The following is a 20253-nucleotide window of genomic DNA, read 5'->3' as shown; positions in this document are numbered from 1 at the left end:
ATCTAATACAATAATATAAAATATACTAATAAATAATCTAGCACTCGTAAGTAACAAATTAGGAAATTATCTTTCTTTTATCTTAAAATATTTTAGGCTTAAGATTTAGGAAATTTTATTAGACCATATTATTTTTAGCTTTCTTTGAGACTCTTTCACATATTTAACTTGGTGCTTTATTTAACTTGGTGCTTTATTGGCTATAAATAAGGAAAAAATTTATAGAAACCGTCGCTATTCAAGCCCGTGGGTTTAGGGTGATGTGGAGACCACTTGACGAACCCTCACCTAAAAATGAGTTAGGCTTAGGATGTCAAAGACATTGTAAGCCTAACCCATACCCCAAACACCGCGAGAGGGAAGAAAGAAAAAGAAAAAAACAAAAACAAAAAAGAAAGGCAGTTAGCATGCATAAATAAAGATATTTCTCTAACCTTCGCATTCGACCAAAATAACGAGCACGCTCTGTTACCCCAATAAAGCCTCTCGAGTCCAAGATGTTGAAAGCATGAGATGCCTTCAAAACCTGATCATACCTATTATGTCGTATGCCACATGCTAGTCAAATTAAAAATAAATAAACTAACATATATCGAGCCTCAGAATACAATTAATGGAAGAAACATACGCAGGGATCGCTAACCCTAAAGCAAGCAAGGAATGAGCTTCCTCCTCAAAAATGTTGAAATGTTTTTGGACCTGATGAACATTGGCATGTTCTAAATAATACGCACTCATTTCCTTCCTGAAATAGAGAGAGAGAGAGTTAACAAATTGAAAGAATTATATATCTCAAGCCTCCTTGTTCAAGTATATATTTATGGAACAAAAAAAGTAAGGAACTTTAAGAGCATTTTGAAAGGCTATAAGATAACAAAAGCAAGCAGCAAGCTAAACTAATAGAGAAGATAAGTCGAGTTCATACAATATAGTAGGCCTTTTAAAGGTATATCAAATCCAATCTACTGAAAAAGAAACTTAAATCAAAGTGAATGCCCATGGAACAAAATTATATTTAGTCACCAAATTGTACTGTCATATTTTTCAATCCCTAGAATTATATAATAATCAGAGCAAGACAATCATTTTAACAGAGAACATATCAAAATAAAAATACCCATGTATGCTCAAATTTTATTTATTAAAATCAGAAACCCATAGTTTCTGCTAGCCTTCTGTTCTTCGTATTTAGTTATATGGATAATTTGTCATTGATTATAAAAAACAAAGAAATTCAAACAAGTGTCATTCATTTACTCGTTCTCCAAGAACAGCTCCCCGTATGTGATTCCATCAGCATACTGAATTTTCTTAAAATGATTGACACCCTGCACAGATAACATCAAGAAAACTCAATGAAGTGGGGGGCAAATAGTAAACACTAGAGAATCACAGGAAAATAGGATTCTTTGACAAAAATAAGAAATAAAGAGTACAATCTTGTCCAAAGCCACTTCTTGATTATCTAACATGCTTAAAACATATGTTTGTTCCTTTCAACCCAAATGGCCAAGGTGCTAAAATTACAAATTTTCAAAAATCCTTCACTCTTCTTCAAATAACTCCAAAAATATCTCCTCATTTAAATGGGCAAGAAAAATATCTCTTCATTTGCACAATCACTTTTTCTAACAAATCTACTTTTATTTCTTGCCAGAAAAATAAAAGAAAGGAAGGAAGAAAGACAGCCACAATGTGTTCAGAACCAGCATTTTTTAAAGCATGAGGTAGACTAAAGTGCAATGGAAATAATTTTTTATATATACAAGAATTAATTTAAAAAAAATAAATTAGAAGTTTCCTTAGAGACTCTTTAGAGAAGAAGACTTTTGAAGGATATTTTTAATTTCTTTACAAAAAAAAATAATAAATTAATTAAAATTAAAAAAATTAAAAAAATAAGAAATTAAAATTAAAAATTAAAAAAATAAAAAATAAAAAATCACTGTGGCATGTGAGGCGTGCACCTTAGAGAGGGCACCTCACTTTTTTAAGCAAGACGCCTACACGTGCTTTTCAAAAATGATTAGAAAATACCCAAAAAAGGGTCATGTCCATAAAGAAACTTGAACCAAAGGTCCAGACCCAATTAGCAAGCCAATAATTAAGAAACTAATTGTCCAAATATTCAGAATAACAGTAAAACACAATCAAGCAACAACGCTGAAAAAGTAAAAAAAAGTCTTTTCAATAAGAAAGAAAACAGAAGTACTTGGCCTTATCAAGGTCAAAGAACAAAGAATTAAGACACACACTGTGGAAGGAACAAGGGTATTAGAAATTTAGAAAAGAATAATGAAAATATGCTGATTGCAGAAGATAGGAAAAGAAAAGTTTTTTACTTTTCATACTCCAAATTTTATTTTCCACTTAAATGATGAAAATTAAGCTAACTAAAGTTGTTCTTTTATGGCATACAACTTCGTTCCAATCGGACTTCAAATCCCCAAGTTTTCTCACTAGACTTATAGTAATTATACTCTTCTCTTCAGATGATAATCATGTTTTTTATATTAAAAGAAAAAAGCCAATAAAGACACCACAACCTGCAGTAACATGAGGATACGTTCAAGACCGTAAGTGATTTCAACAGATATGGGCAACAATTGTTGACTTCCAGCCTGAAAGTTAGAGAAAGAGAGATCAAGAAAGCAGGCAAGAGATATAACTAAATCATTGCAATGAATTTTAAAATTTTAATAACAGTAACCTTGCCTCAAACAGGGAGATGCAAAGATCAACAATATGACATGCTGCTCACAAAATAAAAAGATAAAACATAGTTTTCAATGCATGTTTCATTGAGTTGCTAAACTAGTTTCTTCAACATTTACAATGTATACCATGTTCACAACGTTGCATCTGTATGGAGTTCTTCACTTATATAACACTGATAATACAAATAATATAAAGGACCACTTAGTAAAACCTGCTGAAAGTATGTGAACTGTGTAATCTCCATCCCATCCATCCAGATTTCCCATCCCAATCCCCAGGCGCCAAGTACCTAAAATAGCAGTCCAAATCAAGAAAATGAATTCAAAAGGTGCAAAATAAATATTTATTAATTTCTTAATGTCCACATTTTTCTAGGAATATCCATCGACATCGATATTTTATCAATATTGTTGCAACATGAATACTATATTTCAAATTGATGCAAATGTCTAAGATACAGGAAGTTATTAGTATTTTGTCTTTTATTGTAATTTTACCTTCTATGAGGTGTGTTGGCTCATGGGTTAGCCAATTATAAGCTGGGTTAAAAAGTAGAGTGTGTTTGGTACTTTGAGCTTAAGAGAAATGCAATGAAAAGTGATATTCAAATTCTAAGCATCTAAAACAGAGAACAATAGTTAGTTGAATTATGGAAGTGAGGATTCCTTCTATAGAACTTATTTGCCTTTTTTTTTGTTTTTGATAACTGGGAGTCAGAGCTTTGCTCCCCTATACCCGGGGGCATCATCTGAAGTGAGGATTCCTTCCATAGAACATATTTGCTATATTAATGCCCTCTAGAGGAAGAGTCCAAAGAAAGAATCAAGTCTGTCTTGTTTTCTAACAAGAAACAAACTTTTCTATTTTGATAAGTGAGAAAGTTAGTGTGTTCAAAAAAACTAGCCCTTTTAGGAGTTCCTTTTCCAAATTTGCCCTCGAAAAAGACCTAATACAAATGTCAGCTATACTCGAATGATGTAGTGTAAGGGATCAAGTGGAGAACAAACCCAAAGAGTCTATTCAACACCAATTTATCCTCTAGTAGACTAGGGAAGAAACCTCAATATATAGGAGAATAAAGTAACCATTAATCTCTCTACAATGAAAGTCTTTGGATGCTTAATAGAGAAATCAAGGACTTTCATTCTCTATGTATTATCATATAGATATAGTATTATTCCTAATTAAGGTTGAATTAGTAAGAGATTTTGAACTGATGTTGCAAACTTATCAGAGAAAATTTGATCTAATAGAGAAGCAAAAAACTAGTAGCAGCAAAGCCCAATGCACGGAAGAGTTCAAATCAATGACAAGATATTTATAAACTATATGCCCACACTTTTAATGAAAACTCAAATTTTAGGTTCAAACTTATAAGCTCAATTGAAACACAAAGCCCAATAAGTATTCCTCACAATTGATATCAACAAGATAGAACAAACGTTAAGGATGTGACATGACAATAGGCAACAATGAAGACGGTTGATTTGCACAATATATACTCCTTTGTCTTGAGTGAAGATTTACATCTTTATACGGGGCTATCAGAATAAAAATTGATAAGAAACTAAGAAATGTTTGATGCACTCAAACTAGCTTGCAGGGTATTGTTGAAATAGGTTATACCTGCGCTAGCAACCACATTTTTTGGCAATAGTTAAAAAAATCAGTGGGCAGTAAATTTCCAAATTTCTATCCATAGGATAGACAATCGCCGGACATTCTGGGGTTACTAAATTCGTGTAGTAATCATTCAGTTCTACTATTTTTTTTCCTTCTCTTCATTTCAGCTGTAGATATCAGTTTTCATATTTATATATTGCCTACATAGTGATTTAATTTAATCAGTAATGAAATATTTTATTAAAAAAACCAATAATGATGTACATTTTCCAATAAGAAATGGTAGTATTAACACACACATCCCCTAAGCAAAAAGAAAAGAAAAGATAGAACAATATATGCCAGATTACCGGACTCTCCCAATTGTCCTCTACAAAACGTATATCATGTGCGGCAACATCAATTCCTATAAAGCATATAGAAGAGGCATATGGCATCAGCTCATAGGGACTAGGCAATGCCTTGGTAAAGGCATGACACTAAACCAACAGGTCAGAAATCCCCAATTTTGATGGAATTAGATCTTTCAGGAAGAAGACAAATGAAAGTTTGGTGGAAGAATTACTCACCCCAAGGTGATAAAATTTCACACAAATTATATTGATGATATTCTAATTATCCTTAAGAAGCTCCAAGCACGCATCCATTTAATCATTTTGAAAATTTGTTAATACCCCCCCGACATAATATTATATAAGGTAAGAAGCTGTTTCATGTGTAAGAGTCATGAGGTGTAAGCCATATGATAAAAACACACATAAATAAATAAATAAAATAGAACCTTGTATTACTAAACATTATGACTATATAAACATACAAGAAAAAGTTATATAAAATCCATCAAGGGTCACCTACTTGAATAAAGATTTCGAAAGTCATTCTCAACAGCATCATGATTATTGCTAGTAAGATCTACCTATCCATTTAACTTTTTTCTTCCATGTTATTTTAAGACCTTAATGGTAAAAGTACTAACGGGCTAAATACCACAAACCCTATTGTGTTACAAGTTGACTTTTTATTTTGAAGAATGAGCAGCCAATTGAGTCAACGCATGAGGTGTGTTTGAGCACAGAATATTCGCTCAAACGATCCAATGAATCTCCTCGTAAACATCGAAAAACTGCAATACAAAGGGTGAGCACTGTGATGCTCAAGTCAATACAAGTCAAAATTTGGAGAATAAATTTGTAGTTAAGATTTACACATACCCTGGATAGATTTACCTCCATCTTTATAGGTCTGCGAGATGGGAAAGTCATCAATCCTTCGTTAATTATTCCTAGGATCACGAGATTCTGCGGAGATTGCGTGAGTGTTTAATATCTTCCTTCACAGAGTCATCGACTGCAAAGTGGATGGCATAATAGACTGGGACGAAGATCGATGCCCTGACTGCAATTGAGTTCAGCTTCCCGACCTCCATATGTCGATGGCTCCTTAGAGCACCCTTCGACGTGTTGTTTTGATGGCACAATACGTGGCAATTGCATCTCGAGTCCCCCAGAACATTAGCCTCCACTTTGCGAGTTCGGCACTTCCCAACTCCGCAAAAGATTCCTTGCATGCGCCATGTGGAGGCCTAGGTCCTAGAAGAAGTCGAATCTTCAAAGGTCCAGCCTTGACCATGGACCACCTTCTGTAGAAGAGAGCTCGGTCCCACTCGCTGAACCCACGAAAACATGGACCGAGTGAAAAGATCAGGCTCACCGCTTCACTTCAAAAAATTTGGCGTCTAAGACATTCCTGCAAAAAAGGACACCCACATGACAGCCGTATAGTGAGTCCTGCATGCCTAAACCAAGTAGTGGGATCACTAATCTTCACTTCGCTCAACAGCAGGGAGAGTCACAGTCCTTTAGATTCCCTAAAGTATGAAGCAAGCAAGGCATCCCCTGTCTCTCCTCCTAATGACTACAGCGTTGTCGATGATGGAGAACGCTTCTTTATTGATTGGAGGAACCGATTGAACTACGAAGAAAATCAAGGAAATTGATGATCAGTCACATGCGAGCGGCCTAGACAAGCCAAGGTAGAAAACAGCTCACCTGGAACGCTGAAATCAGTCCCGACTTCACAGATGGGAGTCTAATCAACACTTAAGGCCAACCACTCTCCAAACACGAAAAACCATTTTTCCTGCCATCCTTTTATGGAGGTAGGGCTATTCCCTATGGCATTTAAGCCCTTCACTCTATCGAGACCGTTGATCTAAACACCTAGGCCAGGTCGAGTAGATAAATAGTAGAATCCTTCGTTTTCTGACATCTTCTTGAAAATTTGGGTGGTTATCACTTATCATCTGCTCCACAGTGATGGTGTCGAAATTCTTACCCTGGCTAAACCTCCACCACAAATCCAACAAGGCTCCCCATCCATTGGGCCCTAATTGGGCAGGGACGATATTACACTTGGAGAGAAATTGTAGGCGAATGAATAAAGGGGGGACGACCTAACTCCATAATTTTTTGAACATCTTAGAGTAGAAACCTATGCAACCTAAAGGGGGATTCTCGATGGTCTCTCCCTCGCAGGTAGCCTAAGTTTGACCTTTTTTAGAATGTCGAACTAGAATCTTAGTTGGGTCAAGAACAACTCGGTACACTTAGAGTCAATCAAGGACAACTCCCTAGCAGAGGTTGACGCCACGCCACTCGACTGGGCAACGTCATGTGACGAAGCATCAAAGACCCTAATCCTAACCATAGACTCTCTAGTTCCATGCAGGACAAAGAGAAGTACAAGAGATGGGGTGAAGAGGACAACTGACCTAGTGTGCAAATAACGGCATCAACAAGAAGTCAAAAATAAAGCCTTCTTCTGAGAAATTGGTTGCGCGTGGATTCAACGTTAAGGCAAACTCCAATTTATGTGGAAGAAGGGAATGGTCCCGAATCGCACGATCTAGGAGCCGTCAGACGACCCAAATTGAAAAAGCCTGCCAAGGTTATGAGGGCAAGAACCAACCGTTGATCTAGCGCACGGTCGATGGCCCAGATCGAGAAGGGTTACCGTCGCATTATGGGCACCCTCCACCGTCGCGTAACCGAGCGCCCTGGTCCGACAGTCTGCATGCTAACTGCATGGCAAGAAGCTTCACGTGGCGCATGTAAGCAATCCTTTGCAGAGTTAGGAAGTTATTGCTGAATTCGTAAAGTGGAGGCTAATGTTCTAGGGTACCCAAGATGCGGCTACTACGTATCATGCCATTGGAACAACGCGTCGAAGGGTGCTCTAAGGAGCCATCAACGTATGAAGGTCGACTCGGGAAACCAAACTCAATTGCACTCATCTCCGTCTCAGTCTGTCCTGCTGTCTGCAGAGCACCTGCCAACCCCAAGAAGGAAGGTATTAAACACTCACGCAATCCCTGCAAAATCTCGTGATCCGAGGTAGAATTGACAAAGGATTGATGACTTTCCCATCTCAGGTCACCTATAAAGGCAGGAGGTAAAATCTATCCAATGTATGTGCAAATCTTAGCCACAAATTTATCTCCAAATTCCACCTTTACTAACTTGAGCATCAGCATCTCACCCTCTATCTTGCAGGTTTTCGTTGTTTACGAGGAGATTTGTTCGATCGTTTGGGCGGATAGTCTATGCTCAAACAAGGTTTAAAGCATTTAAGCCTCGATGCATTCACATGAAGGTTTATGCCTCTTTTAGAGGTGTAAGCCTCTTATAAAAAAAAAATAGAGTGTGGGCCTTGAGATAGCCTTGGCGAGAAAAATTTTAAAAAGATAAAATAAATAAAAAAGACAGACATGTCACCAAACCAAGAACAAGAATGCTCTAACAAAGCTAATCAGAAAAAATTAGAGCTTCCCAATTCAAACAAATATCTATAGAATTATAACCCAAAATGAATTGGAGAGAGAACACCATTGCAAGGCTTTTTGTAAAAAGAAAAAGAAATAGAAACAACATTGAGTTGTTTTCATGTGTATCCTTTAGTATTTTCCATGTAACTACATGATTATCCCCCTTTGCAACAATTGCATGATTGTCAAACATGAGAATATTTATGACGCAAAATTCCTCAGAGTGGATCATAAAAGAGCCTATGTCATACCTAATGCAGAGAGACTTCGGATGAAAAGGTCTTGTGAATTTCCAGGATCAGGCTTCAAAATCACCTGTGAGCATATGTAACATGAAAAGAAATTCAAGTGAAAAGGGGCAAACAAAAAAAGAAAATAAGCATAAATATGAAAAAATAGAGAGCCCGGTAAATAATTTAACAACTCCAAAGTTTGACCACAAACTCAAATGTTACCTGAAATTGAGTGTGGCGTTGGAGTCTGTTTGGGTTTTCCCCATAGCGACTGTCATCTGGCCGTATACTAGGCTCCACATACCTTCCATCAAAATTTTCACATTGACAATTAAAAATCTATATTTCCACAAGCTTCTATGCTTCACTAATGCAACAGCTCACAGTAATGTAATGGAAAATCATTATCAAATGGCATCAGGTAGTTAGCGAATTAAATGGTTACTAAAGGTTCAATTTCAAAGTATTATCAAGATCAGAATATCCGTATTTGTGCAATTCTACATGATGACACATCAAAAAGATTATGAATAAACCAGCTTTCAATGAGATGAATAAAAGTATATGACACAAAAATTCGCGAGGTTTGCATGCAATGACCAAAAGTAAAAAATCAGTTACAAGGAATAATGTCTAATGATGTCATGAAACATATCAAAAGAGGAAACTATGCATACGCCATAGCATCCACCTATGCCCACCATATACTTGTGATTAAGTGATACTTAGTGTTACAACATAAAGTGGCTAATGAGTTAACTATATCTTCCATCCACATTTATGCATGCAAACTATCAACCAAAAACTGCCAACTACTTAAGAAGCATACAATTACAAGGTGACATGAATTCATTGGAAGAAATTAATAGGTTTGCCTTCTGAAGCAAAAATTACAAGGTGACATGAGAAGCATCAATCGACAATCTCAGCTGCAGACTAAATAGAAGAAAGCTGAAAAAAGAGGGGGTAATAAGTTTGCTAACTCTTTATCTTTTAAAATTACTTTTTGCTTCCAGATGAAATCCATTCAAAAGAAATCAATAATTTAATTTCAAGAGAAATGGTTCAAAAAGTTTAGTTTTCCATTGGAAATAAGTCATTCCCGAAATATGGTAGAAAAAGAATATAAACAAAAACAAGGAAAAAGTTTTTCATGATTTTTATCATACATAATTAATTTACAAAATTTCCAACAAGAATTCGATTTTGATTTTTGTTCAGGAACTTGATGTTGATAAATCTACACTGCATATATATAAAAGGTACAACAACAACTACGATATAAAGAGGACAAGACATCCCAAATCCCAAAAACTATGATAACAATTATAAAAAGAAAATTTAAGTTCACCTAAAATTAGAATATGAAAAGTAAACATTAGAGAAATTTCTAATGATTTGACATCTTTTTTATGGAAATCACATTAGTAAATTAATAACAATATAATTTTAAGAGAGAAGAGGATGAGAAAACCTCTCAAAAGAAAAATAATAAAATCGGTTTGACATTCCTGAACGAACAGTTAGTGAAGATTTTAACTCAAAATAGACAATCTCAACATCTTCTAAGCTTTATATTTAAAACTTAGGTTTTTCCATCCAACATACCCAACAAATAACTAAGAGACGTAATAGTTGGGAGTGAATTTGAGAGTTTTTTTTTTTTTATAAGAAAAAGACAATTTCATTATCAAAAAGAGGATGTACAAAAGAGCGGGGAAGAGCAAACCCCAATGCCAAAAGTTACAAAAAAGGTTTCCAGTCGGCGTTTAGACTCATGAAACTACAATTGCAAAACAATTTATCAATGAGGCACCAAGAAGAGACAAAAGTATGAACAACTTTCCAGGAGTGATTTTGAGAGTTTCAAATGTGATTTGGTATATTTAAAAGTAATACTCTTAGTGTTAGGTTATACATGTCAAAGTATGGTTTGAATCCAAAATAACTTTGAAGTGCTTTCATTTTTTATATTTATATTATATCTAAATCAACAATCAGGTTTTGAACCAAATGTCAGCCAATTTAATTGACAAAATGTCAATTATTTTCAAATTCTCTCTCTCTTAACTATTATAAATTTTAACTTAGCTCAAAACTATAACAAACAAACATTTAAAAGTTAAAAAAAAAAAAAAAAAAAAAAAAAAAAAAAATTTATCAAGCTCAAGTATGAAAGTTGACCTTGATATCAGCCCAAAAAAACAAATCAATAATCAATAATAAAAAAAAAACACTATCCCTCGTCACCCTTCCAAAAACAAATACCAATATTCTTGAAATCTCCAAGACTCCAAAGGCTATTTACACCACACCCTAGCTTCCTCACAAAAAAGATATATAAACAAATGATCCATGGATTCATAATCAATATAATAAAGGAGACACCCAAAGGGAAGCAATACATAATGAGGCATTCTCTCTAGTAGAATACTTACGCAACATTCCAAGGTTCTGGACCAAGAACTCTCAAGAATGTCAGGGGATTCATGGTTCCCGCACCAACCTGGTTAATAACAGGAACTATATAAAATAACTGGCAACCCTTATCGGGTAAAAACTTCTGATGAACACTAAAAACTCTTAAAAATGAATGTTTGTCAAGATAACAGGAACTGCCTCTCCTTTTTTCTTTTATCGTTTTCTTTTCCTTTTTATTTTTTCTTTTTTTTTTGTCTGGGGGTAGTAGCCGTGTGGGACAGGGTTGTCTACACCAAGCATACCTCTGTGTTACTGCATTGCATCACAGCACATCCAACAGAAGCCCAATATTCCTGAAATATATTATTGAAATAACCATAAAAAATAACGGTTTAATGTGAAGATGATATAAATACGAAATATCTTTAATAAACTTCAGATTTCCAAATTAATACCAAACCGTGAATACTTGACTATAATGGGGAATGGGGATATACTATCGTACCTTACGACTGAGCAAGTAAATCAGGTGGTTAAATCTGACAACCAATTGGATGGATTTCCAGAAACCAACAATTGCATTAAAGATTCAGTTTTAGCCCGTCCAACCCAAATACCATTTTCAAATATAATTCAGCCCGTATCTGTCCATTCATTTATAACCTGTCCAACTAGCTCTCATATTACTCCACCTCATCCAAAATTTTAGTATCTATCAACCTTTTGTGATGGGAAGAAACTTGATGAACCCTCCACCCAGTATTCTACTCCTGTTATACAATTTTCCTTTCAAATAAATACAGGCTCCAGTTTTGCATTCCCTTGAGTCTAGGTCACATGAAATAGTACTCAAAAGAAATAATTATCCAAACACGTCCCAGTTACCAAGTTGTTCTTACTACAAAGAGAACTTCTAAACTTTGAAATCCGGACTACCAGAGTAGATGGAAGCAAAAGCCTCCAATGGAAACCCGGAACCAAAATGGAAAAAAATGTTGTCATAAGATTTTTGCAAATTATGCCCCACAATAACCAGAGCACTGAAAATCATTCTGTTAGCAAGGTGATGACTTCCCATTCATCCAAAATTACTTACCAATCAATATTCTCTGGAACAAGTTCAACTTAATTGTCGATGCTCAACCCCAATTCACAATGCCCACCAATTTCCACTACCCAACACTGAGACAGACAACAATCTAAGAAACGGACACTACCCTTCTCTCGACATACAAAAACCTCCTCCTTACAGAGAAAATGCAAACGTGATAAGAGCACAAATATTCAATTCAACACGCAAACCTCCCCAATCATTCATTATTTAGCAGAAAAGTAAATTAGAAAATGACCTGGAGACGCTGAATGGCTTGCTGAAAAGTAAGAACCGAGGACTTGGAGTCATCGCTCTTGGAATCAGTCGAGGAATGCTGTAGAGTTGTGGAAGGATTAATGGCGGAGACACAGGTTTTGTTGAATTGGCGGCGATAAGGGGAATTGCAAAGGGTAGAAGAAAGCGGCTTCCAAGTGCGAATGGAGAGGCGATAGGTATGGCGTCTGAGGAGGGAGGAAAACAAGGGAAGAGCAAGAATGGCCATGGCCATGGCTATGGCGAGCTTTGATTTTGGTGTCCTCTTCTCACAGGCACAGAGAAGGCCTTAGCCGGTTGAGGATTTAAACAGGGTTTCTCCCCACAAAATAGAGCAAAGTTCACTGAGGATTTATGGCGCGTCGATAAGGTTTTTATTTTGTGTAAATATCTTTATTCCAAATAATTCCATTTGTTACATTCTAAATAAGCAATAATAATACCAACGCAACCAATACTGTGATAATGGGCATATATCTTTTAACTGTGAGTTTGAAAATCACCTTCCTTTTTCTTTTTATTACAGCAGATGTGATTATTGGACCTTTAAAAAATAAGAGATTTAACCTCCAACCTTACCTCAGTCAACTATGTTTATATTTACTAATAGACAAATATTATAATCCATACTTTAATGATTGATTTTGTGCATTAAACAAATTTAATTTTATGCATTAATAGACTTAATTTTGTGTAAAGCTTGATTTCTATTAAAAAGCAAAAAGACTCTCTGATACTTTAATACTCGTAATAATTTGAAGGCTCCACGACTTTACGAATTGGATCGTCCTTTCACAAGCTAGAAGCCCAAATATTCAACATTTATGATTTGAGTTTGAGCCGAAGCTATTTGCTTAGCTTTACAGCCGCCCCAAGGTATCATTTCTAATACATCTGTGGGGCAAGCTCGAACACATTGAGTGAGGGCACCAAGTTATCTTTGCATGTGGTTTTTTATGGGGATATTGCTAATGTTAAATATATAGCGTATATGTCATATGTTGTGCTTGTGTAACTTTTCCCTGGTTAGTTTTAGAGCTTCAATCAGACCATATATTTTGATGATACAAATCAAATGTAAGCTGAAAAGTTTAGTGTTTCAAAGTGTCCTTAGTATAGATCTAGGAAAGACAACCCATACATTTTGAATCACTCAAATGTAGTTAAAAAAAACAAGTTAGGGTCAAAACAAGTTTTGGGATAAAAAAACTATGTGGCAAGTGATGTGATATGATTGACCAATTAGAAGTTGATACGTGGCAATCGTGCTGACTTAGCATTTGATGTGGTGGATAATGGTTATATTTCGATGACGTGGCAGATGACGTGACATCATTGTCATATTTTGGTTGCGCGATAGATGACGTGGGCTCATAGACTAATTAAATAATGATACATAACATTTTGGGTGATGCGGCAGATGACCTGGACCTTTTCATCGTCCTTTCTCTCCCTTTCTCTCTCTGCAAAATTCTATTATTTGGTCTATTATTCTCAACCCTTCACCTTCCCTCACTCAACTCATCCACATTCTCCTCAACTAACTCTCTCTCCCCACTATTCTCTCTCATTAATTTTCTCTCAAATTTAATATTTTTCATAAATTATTTTTATATATTTAATAAGGTTAAGAGCTACAATATAAATAACATATCCAAAAAAGAATATAGGGTTAGGATTGGTAAAGTTTTGTCTCTTTATTTATATTCATTAACTGAAAAAACGTTTGAGTTATTTTTAATTATAATTAATAAGAAAATTTCAAAAATTTAGTAACTCATTATCTATCTCTTACAACTATATAACTCCCTTCTTTTTTTTTCTCAAATATTTTTTCCTCCTATAATCAATATTTTCCCTTTTTGTTGAAAAATCATAGGAAAGAGAATATAAATATTATGAGAATTACATTATTATCTTGTAGGGGGCGTTGGTGACACTTAATTGCTAAAAGAAGCGGGAGCCAATGTAAAGAAGAAAATGATAACCCGTGTTTATGCAAGGATATGCACAACAGTGTATTTCTGATTGCAGCTCGAACTCGGCCTCCGGACCGATCTGAATACTTGGGCAGACTTGCACAAAAAGGTGAGCACTCCGACGATCAAGTTAGTATAGGTCGGATTCCCAGTTTAGTTCGAGGTCAGAAAATCATCGTACCTGATCGTGGAGTGAGGTCCTCTACTTATGGGTGGTAGTCTCATTAATCTCGCGACGGTTACATCCGGTAATCTCGGGACCGACGGTTACACCCGATAATTACGCCGCTGACAGCTGCTCACATCGGACCCGCCGAGCTTCCCGGTAGATCGGACCTTGACCAGGTCGCACCTCGGCCCTCATACTTGGCACCTGCCAACGCCGCTATTGGTAATCTCGGTGGTTCGAGCTGGGCATGACTCCTAAGTCATGTTGGAACACCAATAGTTGTCCTCCACGTGTCCAGGGTATTCTCTTCCCCAAACATTGGCCCCCTCTCTGTCTGGTCCGATCTCGACCTGGCAGAGAAGTTCATTCGACCTGTTTTGGACACGTGGCGGCTTCCTATTCGTGGGAAAACATAACTGTTGCGGTAGATTTATCGTCGGAATATTCAAATATTCTGACGCTTCGGATTTTCGGGAAGATCCCAGCCGCTCGTTGATTACACGTGTACGATGGGGAAATTTTTCCGATGAGCTATAAATACCCCCAATCCTTCAGGTCATACCTTACGTTTCCTTAATTCTTGGAGTTCGATCAGAAGGCAGCTCAAACCCTTGGTAGGTCGGTCTCTTCCCTCACTTTCTCTTTCGAACATAGTTGCCTTGTCGTCCTCTTTTAGCAGCGACTTAGGATCCGATGAGGATTTAGCTCGTAGGTTAGAGTCCGAGCTCGAGGAGATAGAAAACTTTAGGTTCTTTGATGACGGGGAGGATAGTGATGCTTCCACCTAGGGTCAGGGTTTGGAATACCCTTCTAGGATACCCGAGCACTACCTCGGATCCCTTCGTAGGGGGTTCGCTATCCCTGAGAACATCCTCCTTAGGATTCCGGAGGAGAGGGAGAGAGCTGACAATCCTCCAGAGGGATGGGTCACTCTCTACTTCAAAATGTTTGAGTACGGCCTCAGACTTCCCCTTCACCCTTTCGTCCAAGAATTTCTCTTCCGAACTGGGCTGGCTCCGGCTCAAGTGGCCCCCAATGGGTGGGGTGTCATTTTTGCTTTGGCCATCCTTTTTTGGTTACGAGCTCGGGATAGTGAAGAGGCCGAGCTGTTGGACGTAGACCAGCTCCTCGCGTGCTTCGAAGCGAAAATGATAGCTAAGAAGCCTGGTCGGTACTATATGTGCGCAAGGAAAGGCGCAGGCGGTATAGTTAAAGGGCCGACCTCCATCAAAGGATGGGTGAGGAAGTGGTTCTACGCTTCTGGGGAATGGCTTGCAAAGGACGAGTCAGGTCGTTCCTTCTTTGACGTTCCCACTAGGTTTGGGAACCTAGGTACGGAATAGTTCTTACTTTTTGTGATTAACTTTCTTTCTTGTCATTTAGGTTTAACTCGGGCTTTGTCTTTGTGCAGTATCAATCCGACCAGTCCCCGAGCTTACTCAAGCCTCCTTCGACACGCTGAAATATTACAAGGAGCACTTTCCGAGGGGTAGGAAGGTCGGAACCTTGGTGACTGACAAGCTGCTGCTTGAGTCCGGGCTGCTAGATTACAACCCTGCAGTCCGTCCCATTGAATCTTCAAGGCCGAACTCCGAACTTGGTATGTCGAGCTTGCTCCCCCTCCCCTTTTTCCTCTAACTTTGTGTTGACTCATGTTTTTGTTTTGCAGCCATGGTTTGCGGATTTGTAAGCAACGTGAAACGCAAGTCCAAGGGCCGAGCCCATGCTCTCGAGGTCGCCCAGAGTTCGGAACCTGCCACTCCTGCTGTGGCAGGGCCAGCCTCAGAAGATCCAGCCCCAGTGATCGAGCTGGAGTCTTCTGGGGGTCCTTCGAGGGAGAAGCGCCCCAGAGGTCAGACCGAGGCGGTGGACGTCTCGTCCTTGGGCGAGGAAGTGAGGGAGGAGGCCCCTCTGAAGCGAAGGAGGAAGAAGAAGAAGACCACCTCCCCCTTGGAGGTCGGAGCTCGTGGGGCCCTGCCTACGAGCTTCGCAGATCGAGTGGACGATCCTGAGGCCAGGATGGGAGGGACGTCCGACGTGACAGCACAGTTCAGAGTTGAGCCGTCAAGTTCTGGGGTGAGGGACCAGGTGTCCCGCATCTCGGCTGCAAGTTTGGACCGCTGCCTCAGAAGAGCGTCCAAATTTGTAAGTGACCCGGGGTCCGTCCTGCAGAGGACCATCGACTACGCCGCTGAGGTAAGATTGGTGTCTTCATTTTTGCTCAATTTACCTAACAGGTAGCTCGATCTAACTTTCTTCTTTGTACTTTTCTCAGGCGTTTGTTGCTTCCATTCAATCGGCTCTGGCCGTAAAGGCCGAGCTGGATGGGAGGGAAGTTCTGGCAGCGAGGGAGAAAGAGGAGTTCTCTGCTGCCTTGGAGGCTGCTTCCTCCACCATGAAGGATGAGCTGCTGAAGGCTCACTCTGAGGTGGATATTTTGAAGGCCGAGGTGGAGGCCAAGGCCGAGCTGTTGAAGAAAGAAGAGGACAGGCGCAAGGCCCAGCTCCGAGCTGCCCATGCTATCACCAAGGGCTTGGAGAAGGAGAAGTTCCAACTCCTCAAGGAGAAGGACGACATGCTCCAGGCGCTTGAAGCGAAGGATGAGGAGCTGAAGCATGCGACTGCCTAGCTAGAGACGGCAAAGGAGCGTCTCAGCAATGGAGCCCTATTGGAGGAATCTTTCAGGCAGCATCCTGACTTCGACGGATTTGCCAAAGACTTCTCTGACGCGGGTTTCAAGTTTCTCATGAAGGGCATTACTTCCGACATGCCTGACCTTCAGATCGATCTCGGTGGTCTGAAGAAGAGGTATGCCGAACAGTGGGCGTCTGGGCCTAGCGGCACCCCTGGCCCCCAAGCGTTGGTGGATAAGTATGTCAGAGATCTGGAATCTGACTACTCCGATCTGGAAGAGGACCAGGTCGGCACCACTCAGGAGGGCGCTCCTCAAGCAGGCTCTTAGGCGATCACCCTTCATGAGGTCTTTCTCTGTCTTTCTTCCTTTCTTTTGTTTGTAAGTGTTAGGGCAGAGCTGCAAGGTCTATAAGCCTTGGCTCTGCTCTCCATTCAATAAAGAAGCTTCTCATTTGTTTTTACGTTGTTGCTTTCTTTCTTTGCTTTTTCTTTAAGCTGAAGCCAATGTCACCTCGCACCTCGTACTTTTGAGGTCGCGCCTTTAATTAAAATACTTGAACTTTTGAATTCAAATCGATGTCTAGTATTCAATGCATTGCACCAACTCTGGATTTTTTAACATCACACCTTAACTTAAAAACGTTAAAAGGCTAAAATCCTAAGTCCATAACTGTTCTTCATATCGCACCTCGTACCTTCAGGTTCAAAGGCTTGATCATTCTGAACTTTTCACATCGCCCCCTTGCCTTGAAGGTTTGAATTTTAAGTTCACCAATGGTTTTGGCATCGCACCTCGTACCCTTAGGTTTTGGAGGATTGAATTTTAACCGACTGCTGGAATGTGATCGTGTGGGAGTCCGTGGCCCCCATTTAATTTCTGGTCGAACTTGGAATCATGAAATTAAATCATCACATTTATTCCGATCATAATCCTATTGAAACAGTTTTTACATATCCATTGAAAACCATTTTGGTGTTTCAAGGATAATAACGCTTCAGGTGCTCCGCGTTCCATGGGTGCGCGAGGATGTCTCCTTTCAGATCGGCCAATATGTACGTCCCAGGTCGGAATATTCCCTTGACCTCAAACGGCCCCTCCCAGGTCGGATCAATGGCACCCACATGGGTTTGCACCTTCCTTAAGACCAGATGTCCGACTTGGAAGGTCCGAGGTCGAACGCGGGCGTTGTATTGTCTGGTCATTCTGCCTTGATATTCCGCCAGGCGCAGCTGGGCCATTGCTCTTCTTTCTTCCAATAAGTCGAGGTTGAGGAGCAGCTCTTCCCCATTTGCTGTGGGCTCGTAATGCTCTACTCTGTCAGATGGGATGCCGATCTCAACCGGGACTACAGCTTCCGAGCCGAAGGCCAGGGAGAACGGGGTCTCACCCGTCGATTCTCTTTGGGTGGTCCGGTATGACCATAGAACCTCTGGTAGCTCTTCGGCCCATCTGCCTTTCTTGGAGTCCAGTCTAAGTTTGATGCCTCGCTTGATGATCTTGTTGACTGCCTCCACCTGCCCATTTGCTTGCGGATGTGCGGGGGACGAGCTAAGGTGACTTATGCCAAGCTTGCTGCAAAAGTCTTTGAACTTTGCGTTGTCAAACTGCTTCCCATTGTCCGTCACAATGGCCTTCGGTATACCAAAGCGACATACGATATTTGTCCATACGAAAGACGTGACTCTGGATTCCGTTATGTGGGAGAGTGTATCGGCCTCGGCCCACTTTGTGAAGTAGTCACAGCAACCACAGCGAACTTGGTCTGACCTTTGCCCAAATGGAAAGGACCAAGAATATCTACCCCCCACTGCGCGAATGGCCACGGGGCCGAGATGGGGGTGAGCAGCTCGGGAGGTTGGTGGATTATGTTTCCGTAGCGTTGGCAATTGTCGCAAGTTCTAACGAACTTTTTGGCATCCTGGCTGAGGGTCGGCCAATAATATCCTTGTCGGATCACCTTGGCTGACAGCGACCGGGTGCTTGAGTGATTGCCGCATACTCCTTCGTGGGTTTCTCTAAGGACGTATAGGCCCTCTTCAGGGGTTAGGCATCTCAGTAGAGGCAGGGAAAAGCCGCGTCGGTACAACGCTCCACCTCGGACCACGAACCGAGCTGCCTGCCTTGCCAACTTTTTGCGCTCCTTGGGGTCTTGTGGTGAATTGCCCCTAATGAAGTCCACAATCGGGTCCATCCATGAGGGCTCTGGAGCGTCGATCTCCATCAGATCTGGCTCCGAGATCGAGGGATTATCTAAGATCTCGACGGGGACCGACCTGGCCAGGTCGGTCTCGTACGCTGATGCTAACTTGGCTAAGGCGTCATCATTAGAATTTTCTGCTCGGGGAACCCGGCTTACTTCGTAAGTTCGAAACTGGGCGAGGTACGATCTGACCTTGCCCAAATACTTCTCCATTCGGGAGTCCCTAACTTGGTACTCTTCCTTGATCTGGCTCACAACCAGCTGGGAGTCGCTGAAGATCTTAACACAAGAGGCCCCCAATGCTCTAGTGATTCGCAGACCGGCAATAAATGCTTCATACTCAGCCTCGTTATTACAAGTCCGGAAGCCGAACCGCAAGGCATACTCAAATCGCTCGCCTCCTGGTCCGAGCAAGAGGACCCCGGCCCCGCACCCCTTCTCATTGGAGGATCCGTCGACATAGATTGTCCACGGTAGGTCGGACTCGCTCAGCTCGGAAGGTGGTGTGAGCTCGGCTATGAAATCTGCCACTGCTTGTCCTTTTAACGCAGTTCTGGGTTCGAACTGGATGTCGTACTCACTCAGCTCCATTGCTCACTTCATCAGGCGTCCAGAGGCTTCTGGCTTATGTAAGATGTTTTTTAGGGGCAAGTTAGTGAGCACCACCACAATATGGGCTTGGAAGTATGGGCTTGTAGTAGACCGGGTTTTGCCGCGCTTCCTCTTGCCTGATTAGAGCCGAGCTGACGGCACTGTCAGACACTGCTAAGTACAACTGGAGCTTGTCCCCTGGCAGGGGCTTGGCGAGCAAAGGTGCCGAGCAGAGGTAGCTCTTCAACTGCTGAAATGATTGTTCGCACTCTGCTGTCCATTCAAACGGCCCTTTCTTCCGTAGGACTTTGAAGAAAGGAAGGCACTTATCTGTCGATCTTGAAACAAACCGGTTCAGGGCTGCAATCCTGCCATTGAGGCACTGAAGCTGTTTCAGCGTCTTGGGTGCCTCCATCTCGAGAACGGCTTTGATCTTTTCGGGGTTGGCCTCGATCCCCCGGTGGTTCACCATGAAGCCAAGGAATTTTCCCGAAG

The 20253-nt window shown here is 40.2% G+C and overlaps 1 protein-coding gene across 4 annotated transcripts in view; it reads right to left on the bottom strand.

The window, feature by feature from the left end:
* Window positions 1-12526, bottom strand: part of EDD1 (glycine-tRNA ligase) — an 81238-nt gene extending 68712 nt beyond the window's left edge. For 2 of the 4 annotated variants that reach the window (XM_022301279.2, XM_088126395.1), the window contains exons 1-11: window positions 12168-12526; window positions 11121-11171; window positions 10836-10903; window positions 8620-8701; window positions 8416-8479; window positions 4692-4747; window positions 2930-3007; window positions 2547-2621; window positions 1258-1328; window positions 629-745; window positions 435-536 (exon numbers count right to left, since the gene is read on the bottom strand). In XM_022301279.2, coding sequence (XP_022156971.1) covers window positions 435-536; window positions 629-745; window positions 1258-1328; window positions 2547-2621; window positions 2930-3007; window positions 4692-4747; window positions 8416-8479; window positions 8620-8701; window positions 10836-10903; window positions 11121-11171; window positions 12168-12419 — 1016 coding nt within the window. In that variant the 5' untranslated portion in view covers window positions 12420-12526. Of the gene's footprint in view, window positions 1-434; window positions 537-628; window positions 746-1257; window positions 1329-2546; window positions 2622-2929; window positions 3008-4691; window positions 4748-8415; window positions 8480-8619; window positions 8702-10835; window positions 10904-11120; window positions 11172-12167 lie in introns of those variants that run through there. The other 2 variants (XM_022301281.2, XM_088126396.1) reach the window with 2 other exon arrangements.
* Between the last annotated feature and the right edge of the window lie 7727 nt (window positions 12527-20253).

Source organism: Momordica charantia (assembly GCF_013281855.1).
Source record: "Momordica charantia cultivar OHB3-1 chromosome 7 unlocalized genomic scaffold, Mcharantia_2.0 BLBB01000007.1, whole genome shotgun sequence".
Taxonomy (NCBI): Eukaryota; Viridiplantae; Streptophyta; class Magnoliopsida; order Cucurbitales; family Cucurbitaceae; genus Momordica; species Momordica charantia.
The sequence above is the reverse complement of the archived record's forward strand: the minus strand, read 5'-3'. Positions and strand labels throughout refer to the sequence as shown.